The sequence below is a fragment of the Sus scrofa genome, chromosome 2, assembly GCF_054392235.1.
Source record: "Sus scrofa isolate SSC_HxYL_T2T_F1_AM1 chromosome 2, Sscrofa_HxYL_maternal_Yorkshire_Landrace_v2.0, whole genome shotgun sequence".
NCBI classification, from domain to species: domain Eukaryota; kingdom Metazoa; phylum Chordata; class Mammalia; order Artiodactyla; family Suidae; genus Sus; species Sus scrofa.
Genome location: NC_139384.1, coordinates 94,660,366 through 94,682,978, shown reverse-complemented (window position 1 = coordinate 94,682,978; position 22,613 = coordinate 94,660,366). Strand labels below are relative to the sequence as shown.

The 22,613-nt window shown below is 37.9% G+C and overlaps 1 protein-coding gene across 2 annotated transcripts in view; it reads left to right on the top strand.

Moving 5' to 3' along the window:
• Positions 1-22,613, top strand: part of ANKRD31 (ankyrin repeat domain 31) — a 171,987-nt gene that overhangs the window by 102,438 nt on the left and 46,936 nt on the right. For both annotated transcript variants that reach the window (XM_085013838.1, XM_085013837.1), the window contains exons 18-21: positions 7,737-7,879; positions 13,361-13,523; positions 15,716-15,825; positions 21,947-22,034. In XM_085013838.1, the coding sequence (XP_084869964.1) occupies positions 7,737-7,879; positions 13,361-13,523; positions 15,716-15,825; positions 21,947-22,034 (504 nt within the window). The remainder of the gene's footprint in view (positions 1-7,736; positions 7,880-13,360; positions 13,524-15,715; positions 15,826-21,946; positions 22,035-22,613) is intronic.

The window sequence follows — 22,613 nt, the reverse complement described above, 5'->3', positions numbered from 1 at the left end:
TCAGATAGACAATATGGGGATTCAGAATTTTTATAGATTATATTCCATTTAGTTATTATGAAATATTGGCTGTATTCCCTATGCTGTACCATACATCCTTGTAGCTTATTTATTTTATACATGGTAGTTTGTACCTCTTAATCCCCTACTCCTTTTTTTTCCTCCACCCTTCTCCTCACTGGTAACTAATAGTTTATTTTCTATATCTGTGACTCTATTTGTGTGTAGTCGTATTTGCTTGTTTGTTTTATTTTTTACATATAAGAAATGGTAACATGGAGTATTTATCCTTCTCTGTCTGACTTACTTCACTAAACATAATACCCTCCAGGGCCATCCATATTTTTTCATGAGACAGAATTTCATTCTTTTTATGGCTGAGTAGTATTCCATTTTTTATATATGTACATATATATGTGTGTGTGTGTGTGTATGTATGCACACACATACATACATGTATATGTGTGTATGGTGTGTATATTTATACACACACCATATCTTCTTTATCCCTTCATTTGTCGATGGACACTTAGGGTGCTTACCTATCTTGGCAACTGTAAATAATGCTACTGTGAACACTGGAGTACAGGTATCTTTTCAAATTAGTGTTTTTGATTTTTTCAGATATAAACCCAGGAGTGGGATTGTTGCATCATATGGTGATTTTATTTTAGTTTTTTTTTATTTTAGTTTAGTTTTTTGAAAAACCTCCATACTGTTTTCTGCAGTGGCTTCACCAATTTATGTGCCCACCAACAGTGTACAAGGGCTCTCTTTTCTCCACATCCTTGCCAGCCTTTATTATTTGCAAACTTTTTGATGATAGCCATTCTGGCAGGATTGGTTGATATCTTATTATGGCTTTGATTTGCATTTTTCTGATGATTAGCAAAATTGAACATCTTTTCGTGTGTCTCTTGGCCATCTGTCTGTATGTCTTCATTGGAAAAATGTCTATTCAAGTCTTCTGCCTATTTTCTAATTGGTTTTTTTTTTTGTTTGTTTTGTTTTGTTTTTAACACACCCACAACATGAGGAAGTTCCCAGACCAGGGATCAAACTGGCATCACAGCAGTGACCCAAGCCACAGCAGTGACAATGCTGGATCCTTAATACGCTAGGTCACCAGGAGACTCCCTGTTTATTAGCCCCTTGTTGGTCATATCCTTTGCGAGTATTTTTCCCATTCAGTAGGCTTGTCTTTTCATTTTGTCGGTAGTTTCCTATGCAAAAGCTGTTCAGTTCAGTTAGGTCCTATTTGTTTGTTTTTGTTTTTGTTTCCTTTTTCTTTAGGAGACAGATCCAAAACAATATTGTTTTGATTTATATCAAAGAGTATTCTGTCCATGTATTCTTCTAAGAGTTTTGTGGTTTCTGGTCTTACATTTAGAATTTTAACTCATTTTGAGTTTATGTATGTGGTTTGAGAAATGTTCTAATTTTATTCTTTTACAGGTAGCTGTCCAGTTTTCCCAGCACCACTTATTGAAGAGACTGTCTTTTCTCTGTTGTATTTGCTTGTCTCCTTTGTCATAGATTAATTGACCATACATGTATGGGTTTATTTCTGGGCTCGCTATTCAGTTCCATTGATTTGAGTGTCTGTTTTTGTGACAGTACAATACTGTTTTGATTACAGTAGCTTTTGTAGTATAGTCTGAAGTCAGGGAATGTGATTCCTCCAGCTCTGTTCTTTCTCAAGATTGTTTTGGCCTTTCAAGGTCTTATGTGCTACCATACAAGTTTTTAAATCATTTGTTACAGTTCTGTAGAAAATTCCATTGGTATTTTTATAGAGAGTGCATTGCGTCTGTCGATTGCCTTGGGTAGTATGGTCATTTTAACTATATTAACTCTTCTAATCCTTGAACATGGTATGGTATATCTTTCCATCTGTTTTAATGTCATCTTCAGTTTTTTTTTTTTAATAACTGTCTTATACTTTTCCAAATGCAGGTCATTTACCTCCTTAAAGAAGTTTATCCCTAGATATTTTGTCCTTTTTAATGCAATTCAAAAGGTCCTTAATTTCTCTTTCTGATTATTTGTTGTTAGTATATAGAAATACAACAGATTTCTGTGTATTAATTTTTGTATCCTACATCCTTACCAAATTTATTGGTGAGCTTGTGTAGTTTTCTGGTGGTGTCTTTAGGATTTTCTGTGTATGGTATCAGGTTATCTGCAAGTAATTACAATTTTACTTCCTTGTAATTTGGATTCCTTTTACCTAGTTTTTTTGTGTCTGATTGCAGTGGCTAGGACACCCAAAACTATGTTGAATAAAAGTGGCAAGAGTGGGCATCCTGGTCTTTTTCCTAATCTTAGAAGAAATGCTTTTAGCTCTTCACATTGAATATGATGTTAGTTTGGGGCTTATCATGCACGGTCTTTATAATGTTGAGGTATGTCCCCTGTCTACCTGATTTGTGGAGTTTTTATCAAAATGGATGTTGAATTTTGTCAAAAGCTTTTTCTACATCTGTTGAGATGATTGTGTGATTTTATTCTTCAGTTTATTAATGTGATGTATCACATTGAATGATTTGTGGATATTGAACTATCCTTGCATCCCTGGGATAAATCCCATTTGATCATAGTGTATGATCCTTTTAATGGATTGTTGGATTTAGTTTTCTAATATTTTGTTGAAGATTTTTGCATTTATGTTCATCAGTGATATTGACCTGAAATTTTTATTTTTGTGTGATATGTTTGTCTGACTTCGACATCAGAGAGATGCTGGCATTGTAGAATGAGTTTAGGAGTGCTTCTTCCTCTGCAATTTTTTGGAATAGTTTGAGAAGGATAGGTATTAACTCTTCCCTAAATGTTTTGTAGAATTCACCTGTGGAGTCACCTGGATCTCTGTTTATTGGGAATTTTTAAAATTTCTGATTCAATTTCATTACTGGTGATTTGTCTGTTCATATATCTATACATATATATATATAATTTTTTTTTTTTTGTCTTTTTGCCTTTTCTAGGGCCGCTCCCGTGGCATATGGAGGTTCCCAGGCTAGGGGTCAAATCAGAGCTGTAGCCACTGGCCTATGCCAGAGCCACAGCAACACAGGATCTGAGCCACGTCTGCAACCTGTACCACAGCTCACAGCAACACCGGATCCTTAACCCACTGAGCAAGGCCAGGGATCAAACCTGCAATCTCATGGTTCCTAGTAGGATTTGTTAACCACTGAGCCATGATGGGAACTCCTGGTCTATTCATATTTTGTTTCTTCCTGGTTCAATCTTAGGAAATGGTACATTTCTGGAAATTTGTTCATTTTTTTTCTAGGTTGTCCTTTTTATTGGCATACATGTAGCTGTTTGTAGTAATCTTTGTATTTGTATCAAATAATTTGTATTTGTATCCTTTGCATTTATGCAGTGTCAGTTAAAATTTCTTTTTCATTTCTGCTTTTTTTGATGTAGGCCCTCTCTCTTTTTTTCTTGGTGAATCTGGCTAAAATTTTATCAATTTTGTATATCTCTCCAAAGAACCAGCTCTTAGTTTCATTGATCTTTTCTGTTTTAAAAATTTAGCCTCTATTTAATTTCTGCGCTCATTTTTATGATCCCTTTCCTTCTACTAACTTAAGGTTTTGTTTGTTTTTCTTTTTCTACTTCCATTAGATGTAAGGTTAGAGTTGTCTTGTTTCATAATATAAGATTGTATCGCTATAAATTTCCCTCTTAGAACTGCTTTTGTTGAGTTCTGTGGATTCTGGATTGCTGTTTTTGTTTTCATTTTTTGTTTTTGTTTTCATTTGTCTGTCTGTATTTTTTTGTTTGTTTGTTTTTTTCCTATGGTTTCTTCAGTGATCAATTAGTTGTTTAGCAGTGTATTGTTTAGCGTCCATGTGTTATGTGTTTTTTGCAGTTTTGTTTTTGTAGTCAATTTCTAGCCTCATAGTGTTATGGTCAGAAAAGGTGGTCAATATGATTTTAATTTTTTTTATTTACCAAGACTTGTTTTGTGACCAACTTGTAAACTATCCTGGAGAATATTCCTAGTACACTTGAAAATAAGGTGTATTCTGCTACTTTTGGATGAAATGTTCTTTATATGTCAGTTAAGCCCATCTGATATAATGAGTCATTTAAGACCAGTGTTTCCTTATTGATTTTCTTTCTTTTTTTTTTTTTTTTTCCGGTCCTTTTTTTTTTAAGGGCTGCACCCCCAGCATATGGAAGTTCCCAGGCTAGGCGTTGAATTGGAGTTGCTGGTGCTGGCCTATACCACAGCTGCAGCAACACCAGATCTGAGCTGCATCTGTGACCTATGCTGCAGCTTGGGATCAAACCCTCATCCTCATGGATGCTAGTCCATTGCCTAACCCACTGAGCCACAGCAGGAACTCCCTTTATTGGTTTTCTATCTGGATTATCTGTTCATTGACAAAAGTGGGATGTTAAAGTCCCCTACTCTTACGGTGTTACTATCTATTTCTCCCTTTATGTCTATTAATATTTGCTTTATGTATTTAAGTGGTCCTACATTGGGTGCATATATATTTACTGTTGGTATGCCTTTTTCTTGAATTGATCCCTTGGTCATTATATAATGTCATTCTTTGTCTCTTATAACAATTTTTGTTTTAAAGTCTATTTTGTTTGATATAAGTTTGCTGCCTCAGTTTGCTTTTTGTTTCCATTTACATGGAATACCTTTTTCCATCCCCTCACTTTCAGTCTCTGTGTGTCTTTAGATCTGGATTGAGTCTCTTGTAGGCCGTATATATACAAGTCTTATTTTTGTATTCATTCAGCCACTCTGTATCTTTTAATTGGAGATTTAATCCATTTACATTTAATCATTTATATATATATATACTTATTGCCATTGTGTTGTTTGTAGTTCATTGTTTTTGTAGTTCTTTTTTGTTCCTTCCTTTGTGATTTGTTAATTATCTTTGGTGTTATGTTTGGTATCCTCTCTCTTTTATGTGTGTATTTATTATAGGTTTTTGGTTTGTGGTTACCATTAGTTTTATTATATCAATCTATATATATATATGTATAAATTTATGTATATAATAACTTGATTATTTTAACTTGCTGATCTCTTAATTTCAAATGCATTTTAACAGTCTTGCATTTTTAGTCTCCTCACAGTTACTATTTTTTGACCATGTATTTTTCATCTTTGTTTTGTGTATTCTTTAACTGCTTGTTGAGCTATAGATGAGTTTATTATTTTTGTCTTTTAATCTTCTTAATAGTTTTGTACCTGGTTGATTTACTGCCTTTACTGTATATTTGCCTTTATTGGTGAGCTTTTTCCTTTTATAATGTTCGTATTCTAGCTGTGGCCTTTTCTCTTTTGCTTAGAGAAGTCCCTTTAACATTTCTCATAAAGGTAGTCTGGTGGTGCTGAACTCTTTTACCTCTTGCTTGTCTTTACAATTTTTTTGTTTGTTTTTTTGGCTATGCCCACAGCATATGGAAATTCCTAAGCCAGGGATCAAACCTGCACCACAGCAGCAACCCAAGCCACTGTAGTGACAGTACCATATCCTTAACCCACTGCACACAAGAGAACTCCTGTCTGTACAACTTTTGATCTTTTTATCAAACTTGAATGAGAGCCTTGCTGGATAGAGTATTTTTGGTTATGGGTTTTTCTGTCTCATCACTTTAAATATATAATGCACTACCTTTTGACCTTCAGACTTCTGTTGAAAAGTCAGCTAATAGCCTTATGGACGTTCCCTTGTATGTTATTTACTGCTTTTCCTTTGCTGTTTTTAATATTCTTTCTTTTTCTTTAAATTATACTATTTCAGTTATAAAATAGATGTCTTGGTGTCATCCTCTTGAGGTTGATCCTATTTGAGTCTGTCTGTGCATTCTGGACTTGGGTATGTTTTCTTTCCCAAGTTAAGGAAGTTTTCAGCTATCATGCCATTTCAGTTTTTGTTTTTTATCTCTTGTTTGAGTGTTCTTCCTATTTTCTTTTTTTTTTTTTTTTTTTTTTTTTGGTCTTTTTGCTATTTCGTGGGCCACTCTCGCGGCATATGGAGGTTCCCAGACTAGGGGTCAAATCGGAGCTATAGCTGCCAGCCTACGCCAGAGCCACAGCAACGCAGGATCCGAGCCGCGTCTGCGACCTACACCACAGCTCATGGAAACAGCGGATCGTTAACCCACTGAGCAAGGGCAGGGATCGAACCCGCAACCTCATGGTTCCTAGTCAGATTCGTTAACCACTGCGCCACGACGGGAACTCCTATTTTCTAACTCTTTGTTAAAAACTTCTAACCTCTCACTCTGTTTACCTATTCTTCTTCCAAGTTCTTTGATTATCCTTATAGTCATTACCTTGAACTCTTTCTTAGGTAGATTTCCTATCTTCACTTCACTTAGATCTTCTTCTGGGGCTTCATCTTGTTCCTTCATTTAGACATGATCCCTATTGCCTTATTTTGCCTAGCTTGCTATTTTTGTTTCTCGTGTATCTGGTAGATTGTTTACATTTTCCAGCGTTGGAGAATTGGTCTTTTTAGATGTCTTATGCTTCCCACCTGCACACTCCCCTCTGCTCTGTGGGTGCCCCCTATGTGGGCTGCCTCTGTCCTACTCTTGTGGCAGGCTGACTGATTTGGGCAGTCTGGTAGGCTTGGTTTGCCCTTAGTTGAGTTCATTGCCAGGCCCTGCTTTTTTTTTTTTGTCTTTTTTGTCTTTTTACAGCCATACCTGTGGCATATGGAAGTTTCCAGGAGAGGAATTGAGCTGCAGCTGCCAGCCTCCACCACAGCCACAGCAATGTAGGATCTGAGCCATGTCTGCGACCTACACCACAGCTCGTGGTAAGGCCAGATCCTTAACCCACTGAGCAAGACCAGGGAATCAAACCCACATCCTCATGGATAAACTAGTCAAGCTTTTTACTGCTGAGCCACCATGAGAATGTCCAGCCAGGCTCTGCTTTTTGTGGAGGCTGTTGGCCACTGGTTGGTGGGGCTCAGTTAAGAGGTGGCTGGCTGCTGAACCCTAAGGGGCCCACTACTGGGCAGAGTCCAGATACAGGAGATTCCTGGGCTGGTGCCCACCTGCCAGTGGGTGAAGCTGGTTCCTGGGATTAGTGCTAGCCCACTGGCAAGCAGAGTCAGGTCCTGGGGACTGACTTCAGGGCTCCAGATTGCAAAGCTGATATCAGACTGCTGATGGGTGGGGCCAGTTCCCAGCACAGATGGCTGTGCGATTCATTGTGTCATGAAGTTTTGGTTAGCCTGCTGCTGGGCAGGACAGGGGCCCATCTGGACCTTGGGTTTATGCTGGTCTGCTGATGGGTAGCTAGGTCCTGCCACAGCAGGCCTTCAGGCTGTAGTTGTCCTGGGGCTGGTTTTACCTGCTGGTGAATGAGGCTATTCCTGAGACTAGAGCAAGCTTGCTAGTGGGCAAGGCTGGGGCCCAGGGGTTTCTGGAGCTGGTGTCTCTCTATTTGTGGATGGAGCTGGGTACTAGGGTCTCTGGCAGTAGAGCCCTGGATGTCCTGTGCCCTGGAGGACAGGGTCAGATCCTTGGCCCTTTGGTGTGCAGGGCCAAGTCCAAGGGCAGCTGTGGGTTGAGAGGATCTTAAGGCAGCCTGTTTTAAACATTATTTCTTGTGCAATACTTAGTATGTACATTTGAATCAATATAGATATCAATGTCATTAATTCAAATAAACTTAATCATGAAGATATTACTTGAGTATTGAATTATAAACAGCTTGTTTTTTTCTTTTTTAGGTTGGACACCACTTCATGAGGCAGCTAGTGAGGGATGTAATGATGTAATTGTAGAGCTGTTAAAAGCTAGTGCTAATGTTAATTGTGAAAATGTAGATGGAATTCTGCCCTTACATGATGCTGTTGCAAACAGTCATTTAAAGGTACAGTGTACATCAGATTCGGTTCCTATTACTTTCTCTTAAAAAAAAAAAAAGTGAAAACAATGAAGGTTTCTTAAATAGAGAACTAAAATGATTCCTTAAAACAAAGGATTTTTTAAACACTGCTTAAAAGCACAAATGAATATGATATTGTATGTAGATTAGAAAGTAGTAAGTACATTTCCTAATTATTTTTTTCATTTTCTCTTCATCATGCAGTTCATGTAAGTCAGAATTAAATGCAAGGGTTCAAAGTAAACACAACCTGGAGTTCCTGCCATGGCTCAGTAGTTAACGAATCCAACTAGGACCCATGAGGTTGTGGGTTCGATCCCTGGCCTTGCTCAGTGGGTTAAGGATCTGGCATTGCCGTGAGCTGTGGTGTTAGTCACAGACGTGGCTCAGATCCCGCATTGCTGTGGCTGTGGCATAGGCTGGTGACTACAGCTCCGATTAGACCCCAACCTGGGAACCTCTATATGCTGCGGAAGCGGCCCAAGAAATGGCAAAAAGACAGGAAAAAAAAAAAAAAAAAAAAAAAACCTCAAAGTAAACACAACCTTTCAGTGTAACACATTCCGTTTATAGTTGCCTTAAATGATTTACTCTTGTGCATAAAAGAGTCTATGTAATGATGGTGGTATATGTGACAGCTAGACTTTTTTTAAACTCAGAATTTCTCAGTGGGTTTGAAGTTTTGAAAAAATTTGGGTAAAAGTATCACAAGAGAAAATTACTAGGGTCATTATTTCAGTAACACTGAATTTCAAATCTAGACATTAAAATTCCTCAATTTTTTTTTTTTTTTTTTTTGGCTTTTTAGGGCCTTACATATGGAAATTCCCAGGCTAGGGGTTGAGTTGAAGCTGCAGCTGCTGACTTGATGAAGAATAATGTCAGATGGATGGACTAATGTCCAGGGAGGCTTCTTTTGACCAGAGAAGCTCTTTGACCTTTAAGATTTTTAAAATAAAAAAGAGTAGACAAAATCTCAAGATCGTGTGGTTGTGCAGTGGAAGAAAGCAAACAAGGAGAATCATTAAAATGATGAGCTTACTGGTTATTTGTACAGAGAAAAGCCCACTTAAAGTGAAACCACTTAAATAAGAGCCAACACTTTATAGTGGTAGAATCAAGATTTTGGACATTATCTTGAAAAATAGAATATAAGAGTCTCCCCAACACCACCCCTATACTTGAAAATTTATTAGGTGTTACAGAGCTCAGATGTGGTTGTACTTAAGAGCTAAGCTTTATTACAGCAGCGTAGCAAGGATACATAGCTGCATCAGCATCAATGGAGTCACAGGTACTTCAAGCATTTCTGCAACCTTATTTAATACAAGACTTCAGGAAGTCCTACATCTGAGCATTTTGACTTTATAATCATGCATAGTATATTTCCATTTTATTGTTGATGGTTTATAATATCAGTGATCAGTGGTAAGCTGACCAAAAACCAAGAAAAAGATGTGGACTTGATGGATGGGGAAAAAGCCATGTTAATGAGCCAGGGCCAGGCCGGGGGTGGGGGGGGGGGCGTATTTGATAGGATTGGATTTTGTAAGTGGCCTTCATGAGTGAGATTTTTCCTGTTTTGAAGATTCTAGCTTCTCTCATAGTAATTTGGTAACTTATGTGGTTGGAGAAAGTGATTACTCATATATGAGGGTCCAATGTGAAGATAAATTCAAGAATTGAAAATTAACCACAGGAAATAGCAGAAGTGGAGCTTGGTTTAGTAGGTAAAACACCGAACTGGTATTGGAAAGCTTGAGTTCCAAGCCTCGTTCTGATGCTTAAAAAAGATAAAGGTATCTTTACCCCTGAACAAGGATTTTGATCTAGAGCTATACTGTTCTGTATTGTAGCCGCTAACCACATGTGGCTATTTCAATTTCAATTTTAAATCAATTAAATCAAAATTTAAAAATTTTCGTATTAGCCGTATTTGAAGGGCTCAATAACCACATGCAACAAGTGGCTCCCATATTGGACAGTGCAGATTAGAACATTCCATCATCACAGGAAACTCTGTTGGCCAGCTTTGGTCTAGAGCAAGGATTGGCAGATATTTCCTGAAAAGGGCTAGAAAATCAACAGTCTAGGTTTTCTGGGCCATACAATGTCTATTGCAGTTACTCGGCTGCTGTTCTAGTGCAAAAGCAACCATAAGTAGTATGGAAATGAGTGGGTTTGGCTATGTGCCAGCAAAACTTTATTTACAGAATCAGGCAGCAGACTGGATTTGGCCCGTGGGCCATAGTTTGCTGTTGCTTGATCTAGAGGATCATTTATATCCTCTTACCTAAGGATAACCTTTCATATCTTTATTGCCTTTATTTTAAGGAGAAATGTTCTATTTGAAAAGAAGGAGGTAGTATTTTTAATGATATTTCAATTCCTTTGACACTGACATACTGCAAGCATCTTTCCTCATATCTTCATTAATTTTCCCACCATGTGACAGTTCTTCTGTCATTGGCTCATTTCATTTCTGACTCATTTTTTCCTTTTTGTCCATATTACTTTATTTTGAGATAGAATATTGATAGATTATCTAGGAAGATTAAAAAGAGAGCAAGAGAGTTAAACACATGGTTTTATATACCTAATCAGGATCAATTCTGTAGCATCCTATATACTTAATTCTTAATTTTCTTTCATGCATGACTACATGCAGTTATTAAATACCTTATTTTCTTTTTAATTTTCAATTAAAAAAAAATCTTGGAGTTCCCATTGTGGCTCAATGATAATGAACCTGGCTAGTATCCACGAGGATGGGGGTCCAATTCCTGGCTCCATTCAGTGAGTTAAGGATCCGGCATTGCCGTGAGCTGTGGTGTGGGTCGCAGATGCAGCTTGGATCCCATGTTGCTGTGGCTGTGGTGTAGGTTGGCACCTGCAGTTCTGACTCGACCCCTAGCCTGAAAGCTTCTATATGCTGTGGGTGTGGCCCTAAAAAGCAAAAAAAAAAAAAACACTTATTTTCTATTTAACTTATTTCAAGATGGTCATGCATTCATGTATTCTACCTTTTTAAATGTAAAGAATAAAAAGATAAGAAAAAAGAGAATGAAAGGTAAGATTTTTTTCGTACGGCCATGCCCGTGGCATGCAAAAATCCCCCAGGCCAGGGATTGAACCCCTGCCACAGCTCTAACCAGAGCCACTGCAGTGACAACACCAGGTCCTTAAGGTACTGAGCCATGAGGGAACTCTGAAAGGAAATGATTTTTTAAAAAGATAAAATGTGGGTAGGGATGGACATCCACTTTTGGACAAGATAGAATAGCAGGGAAAAGATATCCCTTCCCACCTTAACAACTAGAAACATGAGCAAAATATATTAAATAAAATTTTTGAGATATTGGACCACATGCAGCAGAGGGCATTGGTCCCTGAGCAAAATGAAGCAAATGAGATGAGCCCTATGACTGCCCCACATTATGGACTAGAGGAAGTTTCCAGGAGAATGCTTAGGGAGGAAGAAAACATAGCCCTATGGTCTCAGTGAGTTGAAAAGATAAAATTTGGAGTTTAAAAGGCTCCAACAGTGAGAATTTATGGGGCAAAATACCGGATGGAAAAGATCTGTACCAAGAGAACTCTCCAGAGATTTAAAGAGAAATCCCCTCATTTTGGAGTTCCCATCGTGGCTCGGTGATTAATGACCCCAGCTAGCATCCATGAGGACTTGGGTTCGATCCCTGACCTTGCTCAGTGGGTCAAGGATCCGGCGTTGCCGTGAGCTGTGGTGTAGGTTGCAGACTTGGCTTGGATCCTGCATTGCTGTGGCTCTGGCATAGGCTGACAGCCACAGCTCCGATTCAACCCCTAGCCTGGGAACCTCCATATGCTGCAGGTGCAGCCCTGAAAAAGACAAAAAGATCAAAAAGAAAAAAAAAAAAAAAAGAAAGAAATCCCTTTGGCTGATCTACAAATGTGTATAAGAAAACTGTCTAAGGCTAGGCAAAAAGCCAGCAGAGAAGATGGGCAGAACCATTACCGAGCTTATACAGGGCTGATTAGGGAACTATTTTCCTAAGCCCCACTGTGTGCCAAATACCTTACAAGGGCTCACATTTAATCCTCATAGGTGATAAAAACGAGTTTCAGATGATAAGTAATTTGCCCAAGGACATAGTGAGTAGTAGGAGTGAGTTTTCTGCTTGACTTTAAAACAAATATGCTTTCCTGTATGCTGAGCTAACTCTAGGCTGACAGAACAAATAAAGGGACTATCCTTGTAATTTCTACTGGCTCATTTGCTCCTGAATTTTTCTGCTTCTCCATGCCTGGACACAAGTAGAGAGAGAGAAGCTACTACTCGCACATAGCATATTTTTACCATATTTGACCATTCTTATGAATTCAGAAGGTTTTTTCAATGGTTTGAATCACTTGCTTGCCTTGTGCAGATGAAATCATTGGCTGATTTTACTAATTGACTTATATTGTCAACTAATCATGTTTTAACTTTAATCAATTACAAATTTAATTCTAATATACAATTTTGACTTATTCCAAGAAATGTTATTTATATTAGAAATTTCAACCCCCAAAGTGTTAGAGCATTGCTCTTTGACCTTAGCTTCCTCTTCTGTAGAAGATGGGGTTGGAGTGGATTATTTCTGTTTTTTTATTTTGTTAACATTCTATGATTGTAGGTCATATATTTAGGAGATATAACATATTTGCACAGAGATTATTAGAATGGGCATTAGGTTCCTGGGATAGCTCATAAAACCTCCTAAACAATAAACATATCTGAAATATAGTTCAAATAGAACTTTATTCAACTACGTCTAATGGCAATTTTATTTTGTTTTGTTTTTTGCTTTTTAGGGTCACACCCATAGCACATGGAAGTTCCCAGGCTCGAGGCCCAATTGGAACTGCAGCTTCTGGCCTACATCGCAGCACAGCAACACCAGATCTGAGCCTTGCCTGCGACCTACACCACAGCTTGCAGTAACACCTGATCCTTAACCCACTGAGCAAGAACAAGTATCAAACCCACATCCTCATGGATACCAGTTGGGTTCATAACCCATTGAGCCCCAATGGGAATTCCTAATAGCAATTTTTAATACAGCTTATAATATAATATAATATGATCTTGAAATGATCCTTGCTCCCTTCCCACCCTATCCTCTAGCAGCTTAGGGGACGATCAAGGGCTTTGTTAAAGATATAGAATAAATCCTTCTGCACATCAGCCTACCTAAATCTGCCTCTTATGGCAGTGAAAGCAGCATATCTGGTACTGCTTGTTTTGTTCTCCTGTGAGGACAGATCAGCCCAAATCAGTGGATCACTTTACAGTTGTCATATCAAACTTAATCAAAATTTTCTTGGTCAGAGTTTGAAAACTCTTTGATAACTTTTAATATTTTGTAGTAATGTCTTACAGTGAAAGGAGAAATTACTGATCTTAGGTGTCTGTAGAAATAACTTTGAAAAAATACCTTCTAGGCAGCCGAGATTCTACTGCAGCATGGAGCAAACCCCAATCAAAAGGATCAGAAGCAGAAGACTGCTTTGGATAAAGCAGATGATGAAAACATGAAAGACCTGCTAAAATCTTATGGTGCTATTGAGACTCATAATAGAGATGAGACTGATGCTGTAGTCACTGGTATGTAGGGCAATATAGCTGGCTTTTTATACAAGTGTATACTTGTGCTTAGGGAAAAAAATCTTCAGATTTGTGTAAATTGTTTCTTAACTGGGAATAAATGATTCGTATGTTTTTTAAACTCTTGAAAAGCATCCTTTATTTTTAGTGATAGCATATCCAAACTTGGTTTAATTTATGGATCATATATGATCCTACTGTATTGGAATTGTATTTTGAAATGAAACATGTACCATGCATTAAACAGTCAATCTCCCTAACACTGGATCTGAGATAGGGATGTTACTGGAACTATGCAGATTGGTTTACTTGTAGTGAGACTGGAAAAGGATGACATTATATTAAACTCTTTGCAACTAGGATTCCATTACTTCAGAATTTGTAATGATTCATGCAAAATTTGACCTGATGGCAACTTTTCCAGACTCTAGTATTCTAGTGCTAGAATATGAATCTGTTAAGCAAATATGTATGTGTGTGTATGTGTAATATATATTGTAGTAGAAAGAATATTTCAAGGGAATGTATAGTCAGGTAAAATTTTGTGAACCATTCTTTAGCAATAGTTTGCATTTAAATAATAATGCAATAGTTGTATATAAGCAATAAGCATCTAGTGAACAGTGATTTAGAAAACATACATTTGTTAAGCATATGCTATACAAACCAGGCACTTGCCCAAGAGGAGCTTCCAACTTCCAGTGTTGCAGGGAGACTAACTAGAAAACAGGCAGTTGAACACAATTTTGCAAGTGTTGAGTAGAGGTAGAGGAAATTGTTCTTCCTTTTCCCTCATGGCTTGAGGCTTGATGCATAGAAGAAGAAATCCAGGAATTGATCTCTCCTCTCTGTGAGGGAGAACATTGGGAAGAGAACCCCTGTCACATGCTTTCCCCCAGCCTACCAGTTTTTACCAACTGTTGGTTTTCAGGGGAAGAATCATATTACCAATATGATTGTTCAGAGCCAAGCATGATCATTGTGTCCTATGTGGTTAGTGAACTAAATCGCATGTGGATCAAAGTCGTGATACTGATAGAAAAATCCTCTTTTCTTTACCTGACGATATTGGTAAATCCATAGGCTCAGGGCCTTTCTTAGAGCCCTAGCCATCTCTCTCTCCCTCCTCATGCCCGTATTTGGGGTTATTGGTCACTCTGTTATAAAGTGCTATATTTATTCCCACTTTTCTGTTGTTCCTAGTATATATCCCTATGGAATGAGAGGTATAGGGTACCCCCACATGGAGAAAGGGAATTCAGAATGAGAAAAAGTTCAGAGAGAACTTTATGGAGACAAGGAATTATAGTCATAGTGGTTAAGAGCATGGCTTGAATCAAATTTGGTTTCAATGCTAGCACGTGACATTAGGCAACTTCTTGAATCCCTCTAAGCTTCATGTTTCTATTCTGTAAAATGAATACAAATAACTACCTACTTCACAGAGATCATATGAAGATTAAATAAGAATATTCAGGGAGGAGTTCCTGTTGTGGCTCAGTGGAGTAAGAATCTCACTAGTATCCATGAGGATGCAGATTTGATCCCTGGCTTCGCTCAGTGGGTTCAAGGATCTGGGATTGCCGTGAGCTGTGGTATAGGTTGCAGATGTGGCTTGGATCTGGTGCTGCTGTGTCTGTGGCGTAGGCCGGCAGCTGCAGCTCTGATTCATCACCTAACCTGGAAGCCTCTATAGGCTGCAGGTGCAGCCCTAAGAAAAAAAAAATTATGCAGGGGAAGAGTTCAATATCCAGCATGTGATAAGTATTCAATAAATGTTAGCTGTAATTAGTCAATTAATAATAATAATAAATAATAAGGGACTTACCAACATTAGGACATCATAGTAATTATAAACTTGATGTATCCTTTCCATTCCTATCACCATTATAATTAATAAAATAAGGCCAAAATTTTTCACATTCTTAATATATTTTCTTTTTTTTTTTTTTCCCCACTCTACAGCAAGGGGATCAAGTTATCCTTACATGTATACATTACAATTACATTTTTTTCCCCACTCTTTGTTCTGTTGCAACATGAGTATCTAGACATAGTTCTCAATGCTACTCAGCAGGATCTCCTTGTAAATCTATTCTAAGTTGTGTCTGATAAGCTCAAGCTCCCGATCCCTCCCACTCCCTCCCCCTCCCATCAGGCATTAATATATTTTCTAATTTTATTTGTTAAAGTTCCTGCTATCCGGTTAAAAAAACAAAAACAGTGTTTTTGTGAGGACTGCAAAACTTTCGATACACATTCTCTTTCACATCAAAAGAAAACAGAAGAAAACCTTCCTGTGGTGAGTAAAGTTGAAATCCTTTTGTTCTTCAGCCTGGAAAATGCCATTCTGTAGGCCGGCCAGCCATTGGCTATTGGGCAATACTCTTTCCATTTTAAGGACATGCAGTTTGAAAATGTTTTTGTCCTAAGAAAATGATATAGCATAATTGAGCAGAATGAGTCAAGAAAATATGTTAACTCTCCACTGTCTGCATTGAACACAGAATTGTAGTTCAGCTCCTAACCTTTACACCTGCATTGAGTTCTTTGGCTACTTCTTATTCCACAGACAGCATCACTGTCATGGTGTGTCTTAACCCACTCACTCCCAAAAAGTATCTAGGATGTATACTCAGTAGGAAAGATCCTGGAACCCAGACAGAAGAGGAAAGTAATCTGGTTTAACCAGCCTGGATCCCACTTGGTTTATAGCAACAGTGTTTGCTGTATGTGAAATCTCTCAAGTAAAGGTATATTTTTGAAAAAAATAACATAGAGTTGTGCATATATTAATTTATAAGATGGATATCCTTAGTTTGATGAAAACACACAGCTTACTAGACACTAACTTCTTAAGTAGCATTCTCAATGAAATATCATTTTATTGTAATATTAATATTTTAATGTAATAATAATATTGTTCACATAGAGGGGAAAATATCACTCATTGAGTCTAAACTATGACTAATCAACTGGTTAATACCTGAAATATTTTAAGCAGTATTCAAACTAAATTGTGTTTGCTCCAGCATTTCAAAAATATCTTATGTTGTTCCTAGTATCTATGGTAATGAATGAAAAGTCAGTTATCAATCTAATTGTGATTCTATTGTAGATAATATGCCTTTTAAGCATGTAGTTTTTAAGATTTTTCTTTTACATTCTGTGGTTTCACTAGGTTGTATCTAAATGTATATGTGTTTGTATTAATTATACTCAGTACTAGACATGCTCCTTTAATCTGGAGACGCATTTCTCATTTGTATTCTGGAAACTCTTAGCCCTTATATCTTTGAATATTGCCTCTCCCCCATTGTCAGTATTCTCCATTTTTTGAAACTCATGTTTAGATGGCTGTTAGACCAGTCTCTTTGTCTCCTAATATGTTTTTCATATTTTTCTTCTTTTTAACTCTCTGCTCTGTATTCTGGGTAATACCCTTTGGTCTCTCTTCCAGTTTATTACTTCTCTCTTCATATATTTCTAATCTATTTAACCCATACATTGAGTATTTGATTTCAATGACTATATTTTTTATTTCTAGAAATTCTGTGGGGGTTTTTTTTGTTTGTTTTTTGTTTCTTGGGTTTTTTTTTTTTTTTTGTCTTTTGTCTTTTTAGGGCCACACTTGCAGCATATGGAGGTTCCCAAGCTAGGGGTCAAATCAGAGCTGCAGCTGCCAGCCTGCGCCACAGCCACAACAACCCCAGATCCGAGCTGCATCTGCAACCTACACCACAGCTCATGGCAACACCAGATCCTTAACCCACTGAGCGAGGCCAGGGATTGAACCTGCAATATCATCGTTCCTAGTTGTACTCATTTCTGCTGTGCCACTATGGGAACTCCAGAACTTCTATGTTTCCTTTAAAATTTGGTGGGTTTTTTGGCCATGCTTATAGCATGCAGATATTCCCAACTCAGGAATCGAACCTGAGCCACACAGCAGTGATAACACCAGAATCTTAACCTCTAGGTCACCAGGGAACTCCAAAATTTTTGTTTTAAAAAAACGTAGTAAAGAGATCTTGCCTTACAATATTGATGGCATTTTAAAAGATTTTTCCAAACATTTAAAAAGGAATTTTAAAGTCTCCTTATGACTCTTTCTCATGATAATATGATTCTTCATGTGGTTTCTAATTTTTTGGGGCAGGGAAGGCAGTGGGCTGCACCTGTGACATGGAAGTTCCCAGGCTTGGGGTCATATTGAATCTGCAGCTGCTGGCCTACACCATAGCCATAGCACTGCAACCCACTGAGCGAGGCCAGGGATTGCAACTAGTTGAGTTATTAACCCACTGAACCACAGTGGGAACTCCTATAATTTTTTTTTTCCCACTAAACAGCAAGGGGATCAAGTTATCCTTACATGTATACATTATAATTACATTTTTCCCCCACCCTTTGTTCTGTTGCAACATGAGTATCTAGACAAAGTTCTCAATGCTACTCAGCAGGATCTCCTTGTAAATCTATTCTAAGTTGTGTCTGATAAGCCCAAGCTCCCGATCCCTCCCACTCCCTCCCCCTCTCATCAGGCAGCCACAAGTCTTTTCTCCAAGTCCATGATTTTCTTTTCTGAGGAGATGTTCATTTGTGCTGGATATTCGGAAGATGTGGTATATAATTTTTTTTTATTGTCTTTTTGTCTTTTCAGGGCTGCACCTGTGACATATGGAGGTTCCCAGGCTAGAGGTCTAATTGGAGCTATAGCTGCCAGCCTACACCACAGCCACAGCAACGCAGTATCTGGGCTGCATCTGCAACCTACACCACAGCTCATGGCAACACCAGATCCTTAACCCACTGAGCAAGGCCGGGGATCGAACCTGCAACCTCATGGTTCCTAGTCCGATTCGTTAACCACTGAGCCATGATGGGAATTCCCAGTTTTTTAATGTAACTTCATTTCAGTCCAGGTGGTTTACTGTGGAAGTTTCAGTGTGCCTAGGCTTTGTGTTTAACATCTGCCTCTGCTGGGGCCCTAAAGGTTTATCAGTTTCACACCAGTTTTTATGCTAATTTCTTAGTTTGGGTTCCTGAACCACATAGATGGTATAAATTTAGTTCTCACATACATGTGTAGCATAGACTGGAGTCTCTAATCTTCTACCCAAAGCCTTGGATAGGTGACAAGTAGAATTTTTCTAATCCTTATTTAAGCTAAAGGACACCCACTCAAAGTCACTAGTTTTATGAAGGGACTCCATTACGACCCCTTCCTCATGTGAGCCTGAAGCCTTATCTCCTATTCCCTTGTCGGCATTAAAAACCCAGCTCCCAGTGCCTATGTTTGTTCCAAATCCTTTATGAGCCACTGCTGGCTTCATTTCATTCCCCTTTCTTTTGCTGGTCTTAGGGTGTGTGTGTGTGTGTGTGTGTGGTGTATGATGTGTGTGTGTTGTGTGTAGTGTGTAAAGTTTATTATATCTAGTCTAATATATTTTTCTATGTTTCGGGAGTAGAAAAGGGGTCCTTATATATATCAGCTCAGCTCACCATATTGACCTTAATTTAAGTATCGTTAGGGTATATTTCCAAGAAAGATGAAAACATTATGGAAAAACCACCATTTGTTATTAAATGTATTTGCTTCGGGAATAATGTGTATCCTTTTTTTTTTTCAGTGGAGGTTCCCAGGCTAGGGGTCAAATTGGAGCTACAGCTGCTGGCTCACGCTAGAGCCACAGCAACGCCAGATCCAAGCCGTTGCGTCTGCAACCTACACCACAGCTCATAGAAACACTGGATCCTTAACCCACTGAGTGAGGCCAGGGATCGAATCCACAACCTCATGGTTCCTAGTCGGATTTGTTTCTGCTCCGCCATGATGGGAACTCCTAATGTATATCATTTTAGATGCCGAACCTCAGAGAAATGTAATGGAGATAGAGGAGATTAATGAAAACCAACTTCAAAGAAAAGGAAAAAAACTTGAAAGAAATATGAGGACTTTAAAGTCATTGAGAGTATATCTTTCGTAAATGTGAAATAGATTTCAAATATTGAAAATTTCAAACCAAATTGGAGGTAGGTGGTGATCCTATGGCCAGATGCAAAGAAAAAAAAAGATGATTTTAGTTTGGTGCTACCTTCTTTTTTTTTTTTGTCTTTTTGCCATTTTCTTGGGCCGCTCTCGCAGCATATGGAGGTTCCCAGGCTAGGGGTCGAATTGGAGCTGTAGCCACCAGCCTACGCCAGAGCCACAGCAACGCTGGATCCAAGCCGCGTCTGCAACCTACACCACAGCTCACGGCAACGCCGGATCGTTAACCCACTGAGCAAGGCCAGGGATCGAACCCGAAACCTCATGGTTCCTAGTCGGGTTCGTTAACCACTGCGCCACGATGGGAACTCCTGGTGCTACCTTCTAACACCTTCAAATCACAGCAGGTAGGCAGCTTCCTTCTCTACCCTCATACAATGAATACAGAGTAGTAATAATAGTTGACGTTCACTGAGTACTCATTATACAGTAAGCTTTCCTCTAAGTGCTTTATATTAGCTGATATAGTCCTCATAATAATCCTTCTGGGTAGTTTCTTTTAATCTCATTACCTTCCCCATTATCGAAAGGAAGCTAAAATAAGAAAGGTTTGACAACTTAACCCAAAATTACATTTCTCTTAAGTAGCAGTGGCAGATTTAAACTCCAGGCAATCTGGCTCCAGAGTGTATTCTCTTAATCACTACACTTTATTATACAAAATTATAAAAGAGGTATCAGAGGCCAAAAAAAAAAAAAAAAAAAAAGATGACCCTGCCATAGTAACAGTTACAAATCTGGAATAAAATCATAGTGAAGCTTTATAATAATTAGAGTATAAACTAGAGTGTAAACTATCTATATGTAGACAAGAGTATAAACTATAAGTTGCTTGAAGACAAAGTTAGGATTTTTTTTTTTTTTTGGTAAGATAAACTAGTAGTAATGAAGGACGAAGAAGGGGGATCTTAGAGGGAAAGTTACCACACGTCTGTGATGAAATGTGGAGCAGGTGCAGCGTGAAAGGTTTTGGCCCCTGGTGGACAAGACAGAGTACATCTACAGTATGAGGCAGAACAGCAAGGAAAGTCAGCACCAAAAGATGTTTTCTTTATCCAGACGTGTAGGTAGAGGCTCAGCCTGGGCACACATTCAGATCTTTAGTTTGCTTTTATAACCATAGCTATTCAGTGTAAAAAAAAAAAAAAAAAGATAAATATTGAATATTTATATTTTATAGTTTCACTTCAGTGCATTTCCTAAATGACAGCAGTGAGATTGCCTTTCCACATAACTGGATGGTTTTATTATCTGCATTTTCCATATCCCTTGGAGACACCATAGTAAAATTTTAGAGCAACGCACTTTACAAGGCTTTGAGGACCTACATGTTTTAAAAATGAATGTATATTGAGAACATATTAAAGGATATGTGAATTGGTCCATCCATTGTCATTTATTGAGCAAAAACTGTGTATCCAGGAGTGTGGAAACCATATACAAATATGAAAGCCATGCTCCTGCCTACAAGATCTCATTATTTTGATGGAGGAAATACCATCTATAAAACATTATACATGTTAATGCTAACTTATGTAGCACTAAAATTCTTAAGTAATTCTGAGAAAGGAGAAAGCAGTATGGATTAGATTAGAGGTTTCATGTGTGAGACTGGTTTTATACAATAATAATAAGCAATACTTACTGAGCTCTTACTCTGTGCTGGCCCTGTCCTAAGCATTTCACATGTTACTCAGTTCAGGCAAGGAGACGATTAACTTGCTGTAGCCAACCAGCTAGGAAGAGTGGGAGCTAGAATTCAAACCCAGGCAGTCTGGTTCCAGAGTCTGCTCTGCAATTCTGTCTCTTATAAGAAAGAGAGGGATCTGGGTGAAGTCATTGAAGGCATTTCACATGGGAATATTAGTACTGACAAGTGCATAAAGAGGTGATTTTAAATCCCCTTTGTGAGTTTTTGAGAGTGTGGTGTTTGGTGTTTCTAAAATCTTATATGTGAGATTTTAACAGTGTGCAGTGATAGTCATAAAGCCTTCAAGTGAACTTGTTGCATGTGTGTAGTTTTTAAATACTGTGTCCTGGGTTTTTTGGGTTTTTCTTTCTCCTGTACCTATAATTATAACAGAAGTCATTGAGAAATTATGAGTCTTTGTATGGTTGCTGCTCTTGCATTCTATTTTCCAGCCTCAGATCTGCTACATAAATCAAGATATAGCTAAGTTTACTTTTTTCCCCAATATGGACTATTTATACAGTTAAGTTTAAATATATCATGAGTACATTATGAACAAAAAGGGAAATGAACATTTTTGAGACACTTTCTGTAGCACTTTTATTGAGCATTTGTCAATTTCATATCAGAGAAGAATGTCTGTCTTCATGTAATTAAGTTTTTGGTATTTTTATCTGATAGCATCAGACCATCAGTTCCATTCTACAAGATATAGAAGAAAAGCAAGAAAATTTATTACAGTTTGAAATAAGAACTCCTGAAGATGCAGGTAAATATTTATTCATTCTCAAGTTTGTTTCAATCATCTAAGATATTGCTACCTTATCTTCTTAAGTTACATGTTTATTTCAGAGCTTACAGTGGCTGAAAAAGTGGTCTTTTTAAATGCAGACATGCCAAGAATGATCATTAGAAATTAATGATGCAAGCCAGTAGTTTGTGTAGTTGTTGATAGAGATACTTCTAGAGTCAAGGTATAGTATGAATAATTTGAGAAACACTCAGAACCATGATCATAGATCAGCCACTACCAGTGAAATGTTTAGATAGAGATATGACAAAATTATTTGACTACGTGATTTTTCAGCTTCACCCAGCTATGGTAATTCTTAAAAGAAAATCAGAAAAGAAATGAGTAGTGGTGGCACAAGTAGAGTAAATCCTTATACCTTTCAGGTGAGCACATTTACCAGGTGAATGTCTTACTGCATAGATGCCTTTCTGTTTACAAAACACTAGGGATTCCAAGTAGTACATTAGATTCTGATCCCTGACCTAATCTAATTTCTCAAAACCCCAGTGAAATTTGTAAACCTTTGATAGCTCACAGCTAATTTTCTTGAGTTAT